The 13,806-nt window shown below is 41.2% G+C and overlaps 1 protein-coding gene across 3 annotated transcripts in view; it reads right to left on the bottom strand.

The window, feature by feature from the left end:
- Window positions 1-13,806, bottom strand: part of PI4KA (phosphatidylinositol 4-kinase alpha) — a 116,078-nt gene that overhangs the window by 96,402 nt on the left and 5,870 nt on the right. For all 3 annotated transcript variants that reach the window (XM_080821027.1, XM_080821028.1, XM_080821029.1), the window contains exon 2: window positions 516-632. In XM_080821027.1, coding sequence (XP_080677153.1) covers window positions 516-632 — 117 coding nt within the window. The remainder of the gene's footprint in view (window positions 1-515; window positions 633-13,806) is intronic.

The raw sequence follows: 13,806 nt of genomic DNA, 5'->3' as shown, positions 1-13,806 counted from the left end.
TTGAATTTACAACCCCGAGATCAAGAGTCCTATGCTCCACTGACTGTACCAGCCAGGTGCCCCGAAATCTATCACAGATCTGAAAAAAAGATTGTATTATGTCAGAATTATCTCAAAGAATACTATCCTTTTGAAAGGAAAAAAAAATGTTTACTCAATCTGAATGAACATCTGACCTTAGATTGAAAATCAAGTCTACTCTGGAGGGCACACAATTACTTCACAAAGCATTTTACTTAACTTTCTAGCCAAACAAAACACAGTAACAACAACCAATAACCTAGTTATTCACACAGTTCAAAAACCAAAATTTCTTAAGAAGTTGTACATTAATTAAATTAAATTACTCCCACCTGTTCCACCCACTCTGCCTCAACATTACTAACCGCTTTTATTAGGTTCATATGCATTCTTTTAGTACTGGTTTAGGTAAATATAAGCAGGTACAAATTTAAATTCTAATTGCACTCCCCCTTTTACACTGCAGAAACACTTTTAATGTAGTAAAGACTTACCTGAAGATCAGATTCAATGAGAAAAATGCCCAACGCGATCACCGCATCTCTCCGTCTTTCATCCAATTGGAAGATCCCATGGAAGTCTACTGGGCACATACAAAGCAGCTTTTGGACCTAGAAAACGAGACCAAAAACAAACAAAACAACAACAAAAAAACCCATAAATTAAAAAATATAAACACACACACATATATATACACACACATATATAAACATACATATATAGGACTATATAGGGCATAAACCAGTAGTATAAAATCCCAGTGAGTCTACATAACCAGTAAAACATTTTTTTTCCATTCAAAAATCACAGAAAGATCATCTCTAGCTTCTGAATTGATCATACACAAAACAGACATGTGCCAAGGACCAAGAGTTAAAATGATGCATACATAGAGGTGGTAAAGCACATTAGCTAATGTCTGTAATTCAGTCATAAGTCATGGGTCTCTAATGCCCAGAGGCGCCCAAAAGCAGTTTACCCAAACCCACCTACAATTACAATCCTCCCATAGGGTTCTTTAGAAGATCAAATGTGTGCAAAGCACTCAGAACTACACACAGTACATACCAGGTGCTCAACAAACAGTATCTGTTGTTACTGGATATGCCATAATAGTGGCCAGCAGAAGCAAATGGGCAATAAGTCAGCAATTTACTGAATATATGGAAAAATTCAAATTTTTTCAAAACAAAACAATGGTAAATGTTTGATATAAAGAAAATAAAAATCTAGATGATATATGAATAGGAAAAGAGGTGATGCCAATCTTGAAAATCTCTGCCACAAGAACCTCTTAGCAGAGCATTCAGACACACCATGAGGCCCCAACCTTGCTGTTCTGTTAATGGACCCAAAGAGAAGTTGCTCATTAACATTTATATGGTCTGGTGGGACTTTTTTTTAAAGATTTTATTTGTTTGTTTGAGAGAGAGAGAGCTAGCAAGCACGAGCAGCAGGGAGGGGCAGAGGGAGAAGGAGAAGCAGACTCCCCACTGATTAGGGAGCCTGACACAGGACTTGATCCCAAGACCCCAGGATCATGACCTGAACGAAAGGCAGATGCTTAACTGACTGAGCCACCCAGGCACACTGATGTGTTGTTTTATTGGCAAAGGCTTTATCAAGTATAATGCTTGAGATTTGCTCTGAAAATATCAATTACCATTGCAATTTTAAAAAAGAAAGCAGATTTTAAAAGGACAAATACACAAGCCAGAAAGAGAAACACCTTCTAACCTGAAGAGAGGTAATATTCTTTGTCTCAGTCATTTTCCTCTTAGGAATGACTGTAAAGAAAGAATTAGGGGTGCCTGGTGGCTCTGTTGGTTAAGCGACTGCCTTCGGCTCGGGTCATGATCCCAGGGTCCTGCGACTGAGTCCTACATTGGGCTCTCTGCTCAGTGGAGAGCCTGCCTCTCCCTCTCTCTCTGCCTGCCACTCGCCCTGCTTGTGCTCTCTCTCCTTTCTCTGTCAAATAAATAAATAAAATCTTAAAAAAAAAAAGAATTAGAAATCTTAAGGTAAAGACTGTGTAAAAGACTTTCATTATAGTGTTGTGTATATTAATTGAAAATCTGAAACAAATCTAAATGACAACTTTTTTAAAAAATTTATTTATTTGACAGACAGAGATCACAAGTAGGCAGAGAGGCAGGCAGAGAGAGAGAGGAGGAAGCAGGCTCTCTGCTGAGCAGAAAGCCCAATATGGGGCTCGATCCCAGGTCCTGGGATCATGATCTGAGCCGAAGGCAGAGGCTTTAACCCACTGAGCCACCCAGGCGCCCCTCTAAATGACAACATTAAGAAAATAAATGATTCCACCATTTGGTGAAAAATTAGGTTAAACCGTATGAAACTGTGATAGTCAACCAACGTTTTGACCTACAAAAACAATGCTTTCATAAAATCTAACCTAATAACACAGACATGAAAAATGGTATTTTTCTAAGACTAAGCAACAGCATGAACAATGTTCTAAATGTTCTGTAAATTCACGTGAGGAATGATGTGGATTATCATATACAGAAAAAGTACTGGAAGAAAATATATTGAAATGTTGACAGTTATGGAGAGGCAGAATGACCAGTGATTTTACATTTCTTTTTTTTTTTTTAATGGCCTCCAAGCTTAAGCCCAATGTGGGGCTTGAACTCACAACCCTGAGATCAAGACCTGAGTCAAGATCAAGAGTCAGACAAACTGAGTCACCAGGCGCCCCATGGTTTTACATTTCTCTGTGCTTTTTTCTATTTGCCAAAATATGTTCTAGGAGAAAATGTTACTTAACCAGGAAAAATACGGAGTAAGTTAAAAAATATATACATGGGGAAAATCCATACTTTCATGATTAGTTAAAAGAGCATAAAGTAACAAGCAAGAGAGGAACAGAAATACTAAATTCCCACTTTTCTTCAGTGTTCCTCCACTTCACAGTCAGAGGAGAAAATACAATACAAAGAGTTGCAAACTAACCACAATAAAGTGATCGTTTCAGAGACTCCAGACATTTCCACCAGTGAATCACACAACCTGACAGAAAGAGTAAAGTCTCTCAAGAAACAGCCCTGCAAATAAGAAATCGAAAGGTGGTGGATTTATAGCAGAATGAGTCAATGAGATCCAAAGAACGCTGGTTAATCAACATGGAACCAAAGGGAGGAGTCTGCGGCCCTGTCAAAATCTATGTACTTTGTCCTGGGCAATACTTTACCAACATTCTGCTCAAACACACAGAAAAACACACAGATATACACAATGCCACATACCTGGCTGGTGAAGCCAATGTGCTACAAGATAGAATGGAAACTCAGAAACTCATCGAAATTGGCACAACCTCATTATTAAATATAGAAAAGATATACACAAAGACTTCTTACCTAAGGGACTAGTTGTCATTTACCTTGAAAGTGTGTATGTAACAAGTTACATCTGCTTGGCTATTTAATAAGGTGAGATTGTTTTCTGTCTTTGTTATCTCTTAGAGGATTGCCTGTGATGCATGTCATGTCCTGGTTTAACGCTTATTCGGTAATAAAAGTGTTTTCTTTCTCTACTATCTTTGTGGAGAGCTCTTGGGAGATTTTGTTTGTAATTGTATTTCCCCAGCAATAGTGCCTAAAGGACTATTTTTAATGGGGTGATCAGGAAAGACCTCTCTAAGAAGGTGCCCATTAAATTGAGATTTGATTAAGAAGGTACCAGCAGAGACAACTCAGGAAAAAGCATTCTGGCAGAGGCCACTGGAGAGGCAGCACAATGGAAAGATAAAGTGGGGATTCCCAGAAGTCCAAGTGCAGGCAGAGGCTGGGAACCTGGATTGAACTCTAATAGCAATGCAAACTGGTGTCAAGGGATGCACACTGGAGACCTTAAAAAGTCGAGTTTAGAACTGAGGTTTAGAAGAATCCTTCTGGTTTGAAAGGACAAAAATGGAACCACAGAGAAGTCAGGAGATGCTTCAGTAGCAAAGAGGGTAATGACCAAAGCAGACAGAAACAGTCCAGCTCAGGGTGTTTCGGAGGAAGACTACAGGACTTGATGATGGACATGTGGAAGTGAGGGAAATTCTGAGTTGCCCCTCTACCACTCTAAAAATATCCAAAGATGGCCACGCAGGGTGATGTGGGGTCTAAGAAATATTCCATACCAGAAGGCATTAAAAAGGAACATCTAGCCCAGAGACAAGCAGGCTATAAATAGACACAACCACTGTCTTCATGTATTTGAAGGGCTTCAGTAACATCATCAGCAACATCTACCCCATTGTTCACGCGACAGTTATTGGTGCATTTGACTGTCTCTCCACTAACCTGCAAGCTCCCCAGGGGCCGAAATCATCTCTTATCTTCGTATCTCCATCTTCTACACTGTGGATAGGCACTATAAAAGACACACTCATTCTCCCCCAGGATGCAGGCTTGCTATCTATTCTTAGTTTTTGCCTGGACGTAAGCTCTCTTCTCAATCCAGACCCTCCCGCTTCAGGGCTGCTACCAGCCCATCCTGGCACTTGCCCTAGAGGGCAGAGGCAAACCCCAAGTTCTCCTCATTTACATCAAGCATAAGAATTGGATTTCTCCCCACAGAACAGATGTTCTGGGTTGGGTTTGATTTCCTGTTTTATTCCTTTGTTTTTTAGGCATTATACTCTGGAAACTAAAAGACATGAGCTCTAGCAATATCTCAGGGTAAGAATTCAGCATCAGGAAGATGATTAAACCCTGCTGCTCACATAGCTGTCACCCTACCTGGTAGAGACATCTGAAGGAAACACAGTTTTTACCATCCTTGTCTCCTCTGTACTGCCTGCCCCTATCCCCCATCCCCAGAGGGGTTCTGGGCTACTCTGACTTCAGACCTTTCTCCGCACCCCCACTTAATTAAAAATATTTAAATAGAAATAATTTGTGACAATTTAAGATTACTCTAAAAGTTGGGCACATGGTTTTAAAATGTGAAGGAAAGATACCAAAAAGAACCAATAAACAATTTAGAGACCAATATAATAATTCAGGAATGCACAAACCATATCGGTGTGGCAGGCAGAACAATGGCCTGCCCAAATATGTCTGTGTCCTAATCCTGCAATCTGTGAATATGTTACCTCCCACGGCAAATGGATGTAAATTGGTTGCAGAGAAAAACAAGTTAAAATGACCTTCGGGTGCCTGGGTGGCCCATCGGTTAAGCCTCTGCTTTTCGGGGCACCTGGGTGGCTCAGTGGGTTGGGCCTCTGCCTTCAGCTCGGGTCGTGGTCCCGGGGTCCTGGGATGGAGCCCCGCATCGGGCTCTCTACTCAGCGGGGAGCCTGCTTCCCCCTCTCTCTCTGCCTGCCTCTATAACTACTTGTGATCTCTGTCTGTCAAATGAATAAATAAAATCTTAAAAAAAAAAAAAAAGCCTCTGCCTTTGGCTCAGGTCATGATCTCACAGTTCATGGAATCAAGCCCTGCATCAGGCTCCCAGCCTAAGCATGGAGCCTGCTTCTCCCCCTCCCTCTGCCATTCTTCCCTGCTCATGCTCTCTCTCTCAAATAAATAAAATCGTTTTTAAAAATTAAAATAAAAAAAATAAAAAGACCTTGAATTGAAGAGATTATATTGGATGATTTCAGTGAGACCAGGGTAAGAGAGAGGCAAAAGAGGAGGTGAGAACGATGGGATGTGACAGCTTGGGTCCCCTTGCTGGGATCCAGGATTGCCATGGTCCAGGAATGTAGGGTTCTCTAGAAGCTATAAAAGACATGGAAATGAGTTCTCCTCTAGAGTCTCAAGAAAGGTACATAGCCCTGCCATCACCTTGATTTTAGTCCAGTGTGACCAGTGTTGGGCTTCTAATCTACAGAAATGCAAAACAATAAATTTGCGTTGTTCTAAGCCACTAAGTTTGTGGTAATTTGTTATAGCTGCAATAAGAAATTAATACAAATAGAGTATTAAACAAATCTCTAAACCCGCACTGCCTATCCAACAAGATACAAAAATTATTAATCAGATTATAAGCAATACTTACTTACTTCTTTATTTTTTTTCCGTATTTTCCATAAGGAACATTGTTAACTTCAGAATTAGAAAAAGAAATTTTTTTAAATAGTGGAAACAGCTTTGCCATTAATGCATATTTTTCTTTTCTTTTTTTTCTTGAGAGAGAGAGAGAGAGAGATGGGGAGGGGCAGAAGAAGAGGAAGAGAGAGAAGCTCAACTAGACTTCCCATTCAGCTCAGAGCCTAATCCCACGACCCTGAGATCATAACCTGAGCTGAAACCAAGAGTCAGACATTCAACCCACTGAGTCACCCAGGTGTCCCAATGCATATCTTATTTTTAAAAGGATGATAATATTTATACTCTTAGAGCTCAGAAAACAAGAGAAAAGAGTACAGAATTTCAATGAATGGAATCTGGGTAATCCAAGAAGAAGTAATGTAAAACTGAAAGAAAACCTGGGTCAAATAAGCTAAACAGATGTTTTCTACACACAACGGTCTTATAACTTCTTTAATTCCAACAACTTACTATCAATGAGTCAACTCCTATTTAATTTTTAATTTTTATTCTTTTTTAAAGATTTTATTTATTTATTTGAGAGAGACAGTGAGCATGCACACAGGGGGAGTCGCAGAGGGAGAAGCAGCCTCCCCGCTGAGCAGGGACCCAATGTGGGGCTTGATGTGGGGCTCGATGTGGGGCTCGGTCCCAGGGCCCTGGGATCATGATCTAGGATCATGACTTAACGACTGAGCCACCCAGGCGCCCCTATTTTTTCACTTGATCTTAGCCAAAAGGCTAAAAAGCGATGGCGCCCCTATTTTTTAAAGATTCTTAACTAATCTCTATACCCAAGGTGAGGCTCAAACTTACAACCCCAGGATCAAGAGTCACATGCTCTACTGACTGAGCCAGTCAGGCATCCCAAAACAACTACTATTTAACTCAATCCAAGTAGAAAAGTTTTTCTCTTTTGAAGGAACAAGAGATGCAGCTATTCCAGCCCTGACAAAGACACCTGGAGCTGCAAGACAATAGGCACGGCAAAAAGTGAAGCAGGTAGCACCTGAAACAAGAGACCCAGACATAAAGTTTAATTTCACAAAATGGTCTTGAAAAAATTTCACAGCTCTCTGTAAATAAAAATCAAACTTATTAAATTACTTCACTAACAACAACAACAACAACAACAAAAATCACAGGAAAAATGGAATGTAAACACTGAGCTTTTTTGGTATAATTTCTCTAAAAACATCCAGAATCTATGCAAGCTGGACCACTAGACTGAAAAGATGCTCCCCTGGGCTTCAGACCTGAGGCCCTCTAACAACTCCCAAACGTACACAGAATCAGAGATGGAGAGCTGGAAGAAGTTGCACACTCACCTGCCAAATGCCCCCTTTCAGGCAGATTGTGTGTAATCTTATTCTCATTTAATAGGATAGGCAACTAGGCCCAAACAGGCTAAGTATAGTCTTAGACAACAGGCTCTTAACTAGACCTTGTCTCTGACTTTTGTCTCTCCCTACTCCAATACCACTACTCCAGGCCCATACACCTCCAATGGCTCCCCATTCCCGTGAACACTCAATGTACACTCCCAACCTGGCAATGAAGGTCTTTCCCAACTTCCCATGAACACTCAGGCCCCAAATACAGTGCTCACTTGTCCCTGCCTGGCTTCTTCCACGGTCTTCACCCATCTGCGACATTTCATTCAATCTGCCTTATCTCCCCTATAAAAATTCAATCCATCCTTCCAAGATCCATGTCAACCATCTCTCGCTACTCAAAGCTTCGCCAGACCTCAGCAATGTGCTATGATCTTTCCCATCACACCTCTCAATAACTTTCTTTTTAAAAAAATATTGCTTTGGAATTACTTGTATACTTATTTTTCTTTAAAGATTTTATTTATTTATTGGACAGACAGAGATCACAAGCAGGCAGAGAGAGAGGGGGAAACAGGCTCCCCGCTGAGCAGAGAGCCCGATGCAGGGCTCAATCCCAGGATCTGGGGATTATGACCTGAGCCAAAAGCAGAGGCTTTAACCCACTGAGCCACCCAGGTGCCCCTACTTGTATACTTATCTTCCACTCACTGCAGACAGGACTGTGTCCCCCTCATCCTGTATCCACTGCACCCTACATGTTCCAAAAACTTAACTATTTAGTGGAACTAAAGGGGCTGGTGTCACAGGGATTTAGTGGGATGAGAAGGAAAAGAAAAAGAAAGAGGGCCACTAGAACCTAGCCTTACTACTGTAAGGTTTAATTATGTTGTGACATTTGTCATATAATCAGTATTGGACACAGTGCTGGCATGCAATTGGCACTGAACAAATATTTGCTGCATCATCAAATGAATGGAGGATGGAAGAACAGTCAAATGAAGTCAGGTAGAGTATACAGTCACACCCTCACAATCCTTATGATATAGCCAGAGTTACACAACCAATAAAAATGACACAACTAGTAAAGAACGCAAGTCAGAAACCAAATGGTAAAGGGCTCCTGAAAGCTTGGCACTGGGTCCAGGCTCTGATGCAAAATGCCCTTGGAAATTGGGACTCTTGTGGGGAAAAGAAAAGGAAAAAAAAAAAAAAAAGTGAAGACTTGAACTCAAGTCCTTTAGCAGTCATTACATGTCAGATAAGGGAGAACCAGTTCTAGTGGGGGCCGGTCTCCAGATACTAAGAGCTAACAGTCATTGGGCATTTATCACATGCAAGGTGCTGGTTTGTATGATCCCAACTAATCTTCACAACACTGCACTGAGTGGGTATTATTTGTTATCTCCATTCTAAGGATAAAAAAATTGAGACACAGAGAGGTCACAGTCCTAATGCAGAATAAAGCAGTAACACTATAATTTTAGAAAATGAAAAAAAAAAAAAAACACTGACTTTTTTTTTTCCTTCAGAATTTGACAATAAACCAACGAGTTTGTTGTTCTTAGGGGGCAGAGAGTAGTAGATCCTGTCATTATAAAAGGTCATTAAGCTCAAAATCTGACAGAGATGGCCAAGGTTACTCCCACTTATAAAAAGGACCCAGAGGGGCTCTGGGCAACACTTTGAGGAGGTCAATAAGTCAATGGGAAGAGGCAACAAAGGTAACTTGCTTATTAGGCTTTGCTAAGAACTCTTGGCAATATTTTAACCCAGGAGTATTAAAAGAGAAAGACCAGGGCACCTAGGTGGCTCAGTCATTTAAGCATCCAACTTTTCAGCTCACGTCTTGATCTCAGGGTCATGAATTCAAGCCCCAATGTGGAGCCTACTTAAGAGAGAGAGAGAGAGACCACGAGGTGAATTTAGACTGCCAAGGAAAGGAAATGCCACACCAAGGAGAAAGCAAGATGCCCTCACAAGTCTGGATGACTGGGCAGAAAACTGCAGATGAAAAGTCAAACAACAGTGTTTGGTAAGGTATGTAGGTCAAAATAAAGCTACTATAATAGCATTACAAGCTGGCTAATTAAATGATTTTTTTAAAAAGAGTACAGCTATTGTTATCTGAAACTTCTGGGAATAGTTTTTCGGGAGAAACAAAATTCCCTGAGAACTAGAGATTAGGCTTTAAGTATTAGTGGCAGTGTTTTGTTAAATCCATTTTTTGTCTTTCTCAAATGTACCACCCCCATGGAGAACACCGAATAGAAGCTAACCTTTTCTAAGTGACTCAGAACTATCAAAATAAACAAAGGCGACTGTGACAAGGTGGGCAGGGAGCTGCAGATGCAAGTGGAACAGCATCTACTCCTACGAGCAGTCCTGGATGGGAGTTTCACGAGAGATGCTCGTGCTTGGCTGTGTGACCAGTTAACATAGCTTTCTACAACATCCAACACACCTAGCACTACATGTGCCCTTACACACAATGCATGAGTCTCCATTTCTTGAGCCCTGCTCGTGTGCCTGGCAGGGTACAACACAGACAAATGCATGTCTCTGATTCCTGACATTGTTTCAATAGGCAATGATCAGGGTAGCTGCATGGAGTTGGGAGGTTGTGATTTTCACTCCAACTCTGCCACTTCTTACCTAGGTGACCCAAGATAACTGACAAAACCTACCTGAACATCTCTGACTTTGTATTTCCTTCTGTAAAACGTGGACAAAACACCAACTGTGTGTATATATGGAAATCTGCAGAACCTTGCCAATGTCTTAAAACTATGCCAATATCGGCAAGTCATCTCCCTCAAGCCTCACATATAAGAAGATGATCAGAGAGCTTTTTGCAATGTCTGCTCTAGCACTAAAATCCTATGATCCAAAAACTGCCACCTCTAGTCATGAGAGAGTAACAGGACCTGGGTTTAACTTCCTGCCATAAAGCAACTAGGAAAATGGACAAATACATGAAACGACTAATTTCAGATCCTAAACAAGTAGCACAGGTCTATGATACATGAGAGACAGAGGAAATGATGTGAGCCCTATCCTATGACTGCCTGAAGACACATCTCAGACCACAGAATAGGAAAGGGCATTCCAGGCAGATCATGATGGTCGAAGTGGAGGAGACAGAAATAAGAGTACAGGAAGTCAAAAGCAGTTGGAAATTCTGAAGAGAAGAGGGCTAAACAAAAAAAAAAAAAATCCCCAGAAATCAAAACTGAATTCCCCTAAGTCTTTGATGAATCCTAAGACGCACCAGTATAGGTGATATTCCATGAAGCTGGAAAAGAACAATCAGGGAACTGTTAGCTGAATGGCTCCCAGAGTTCATGCAGAGCTGAGAGGCGTCTGAGTGACTCCCAGCAAGAGCAGAAAGGCCTTAAAGCATTCAGTAGAGACCTCAAAGGGGCCATACCTTAGCAGTGGAGTTAAACTATCCTTGTAGCAAGAGCTACTATAGACCTGCCCTAACAATATTTTAAAATTAGCTTTGTAATACATGCAGAAAAGGCATTTGAAAAAATTCCACACTACTTCATGATAAAAACATTCAACAAACTAGATATAGAAGGGAATGGGGGCACCTGTGGCTCAACTGGTTAAGCGTCTCAACTCTTGAATGTGGCTTAGGTCATAATCTTGGGGTCCTGAGATCAAGCCCCGTGACAGGCTCCACACTGGGTGTGGAGTCTGCTTAAGATTTTCCTTCTCTCTCTCCCTCTACCCCTACCCACTCTCTTTAAAAAAGGCACCCTCTAAAGTACGCCTGGGTGGCTCAGTTGGTTAAGCATCTGCACTTGGCTCAGGTCATGATCCCAGGGTCTTGGGATTGAGCCCCACGTCAGGCCCCCTGCTCAGCCATGAGTCTGCTTCTTTCTCTACCTCTACCCCACATGCATGTGCATGCTCTCTCTCTAAAATAAACAAAATCTTAAAAAAAGAAAGAGAGAGAGAGAGAAATAGAAGGGAACTTCCTCAACTTGATAAAGGGCATCTATAAAAAACTCACAACTAACATTATACTTACTGGTAAAAAGCTGAAAGTTGTCCCCCACCCCCAATCAGGAACAAGACAAAGATGTCCACTCTCACCACTTATATCCAGTATTGTTCTGGAGGTTCTAGCCAGGATGACGAGAAAAGAAAATGAAATAAAAGGCATTCGGTTTGGAAAAGACAAAGTAAAACTATATTTGCAGATGACATAATCTTGCATATAGAAAAACCTAAAAAAGTATTAGAACTAAAAAAACAAGTTGGGCAAGGTTGCAGGATACAAGATCAATATAATACAAAAATCAATGGCAATTAGGGTTCCAGTTTTACAAGATAAGAGTTCTGAAGAGGGATGGCAGTGATGGTAGTAAAACATTATGAGTGTATTCACCGACACCATTTACTTTTGCTTCTTGGCACTTGTCAGCATTTTCAATCATATTTACTTACAGCTTTTTTTTTTTTAAGATTTTATTTATTTATTTGACAGATAGAGACCACAAGTAGGCAGAGAGGCAGGCAGAGAGAGAGGAGAAAGCAGGCTCTCCACGGAGCAGAGAGCCTGATGCGGGGCTCGATCCCAGGACCCTGGGACCATGACCTGAGCTGAGGGCAGAGGCTTTAACCTACTGAGCCACCCAGGCGCCCCTACTTACAGCTTTTTGTTTAATGTTTGTCTACCTCCATGACAACTCCATGACAGCGAGACCACATCTACTCATTCATCCCTCTAACGGGCCCCTCCAACGCCTGGCAAACAGCAAGCACTAAAAGACTTATTATATAAATGAATGAACAAATGAAGAAATGTCACCCTCGTTTATAATGGTACAGATAGACCTGGCTGCCCTGAATCCAGCTTTTCAGCCCCGCTTTACACATAGAAATGTTCAGGAAAAGAGAATAGCTCCAGCAGCAAAGATAGACCCTCTCAGAACTAAGTGAATAAATGCAAGTGATATTTGAGGATTTTTGCCTCAACTCTGTATCTTATCACATAAATGAAAGTAGTGTTCTGGCCAGCTTGGCAATGTTCACAAAAGGCCAAGCCTTTTTCCAAAATGCCAAGATACACGAGAGAAGCAATAGAAAAACAAGTATATAAATAATGAGGAAAATGAAGTACACGGACACGTTTCAGCAATTTAAATCAAGGATGGGAATGGCTGCTGGTGTAAGGGATTGGAGGCAACCACATCTCTACTAGGTGCAAAGTGCAAACACAGACAGCATGACACAAAATCTGCAGTAAGGAGTCAGAAATAGAACATTTCTGCCCTCTGGGGGAGCAAACAGCTAGTGACACATCAATTCTGAGAATCCCTAAGGGCATGGGGATAAACAATGCGGCCATAATAATCTTCTTAATGCACATAACTCATGGCCCTGAAATATTCAAGGGCTCTTCCCTGTCTCATCAATACAACCCAAACTCTGAGTCTGGGACTACGTATGAGGCCACCTGCTTTCTTCTCACTCTCATCTACACTCGTCCCTTTAAATACACTGTATTTCTGCCAAACCCTATTACTGCTGTTCCTCATTTTACTCTGTTTTGTTCTCTGTTCTATCTGAAATGACCTTCCCTTGCCAACCACTCTTGGCATTTACAAATGTCCATGCCCATCAATTCTAGGCCTTTGTTATTCAAAATCTCAGCTGAAAGTAACCTCCCAGCAAGTATGCACAATACTTCCACCGTCTTAGAGCATGTTTCACTTTTTTACCTTCTATTACTTTTTCACTAACTGTCAAGAAAAGGTATGGAAAAGGAGAAAAGGTTTGGAAAAACCCAAAGAAAATGATATATACCTCCCATTCCCATGCGAGCAAAGTGCAAAATGGCTAAATATCTTCTCAGGGGAGTTTTACTGAAAAGCCATATGGTCCTACACCACTTCCTTTATGGACAGACAGCTGGCCAGTCTCCCACCTATCACTGTTTCTAGTTATCTGTAAATTAGTTGAGGGTCAGAACTGTGTGCACACCTAGTAGACCCAACTCTTGAAAGAAAGAGACCGAGAGCAGACACAGGTTGAAGCCAGTATCCAAGCAACCGTACTGCAAGTGTGAAGAGAAACCTGAATTCAAGTTTCCGCATAGCAGAAGACAAGAGCACAATATCATATGGCCAATTCCACCTTGTAGGTTTTCTGGCTGTTTAATTCATAATTGAACATAGCCAACCATGGTCAAATATCATTATCTTAGAATCAAAAGAATAAGGTCCCCTTTTATGCTTGCAGAGTTAGCAGGAAAAAGTAAATAAAATCCAAAAACATGAAGCTACATATAAATGCGCACAAGGTGTCTTTCTGATGCTATCCACCATAACTAAGTAGAGTCCTTTGAAAACAGCTGGGCAGTAAAGGTCAAGACCCACCCTCCATTTAGC

Source organism: Martes martes (genome assembly GCF_963455335.1).
Source record: "Martes martes genome assembly, chromosome: 13".
Lineage (NCBI taxonomy): Eukaryota > Metazoa > Chordata > Mammalia > Carnivora > Mustelidae > Martes > Martes martes.
Note: the sequence above shows the minus strand (reverse complement) of the source record. Positions and strands in the feature narration are given on the sequence as shown.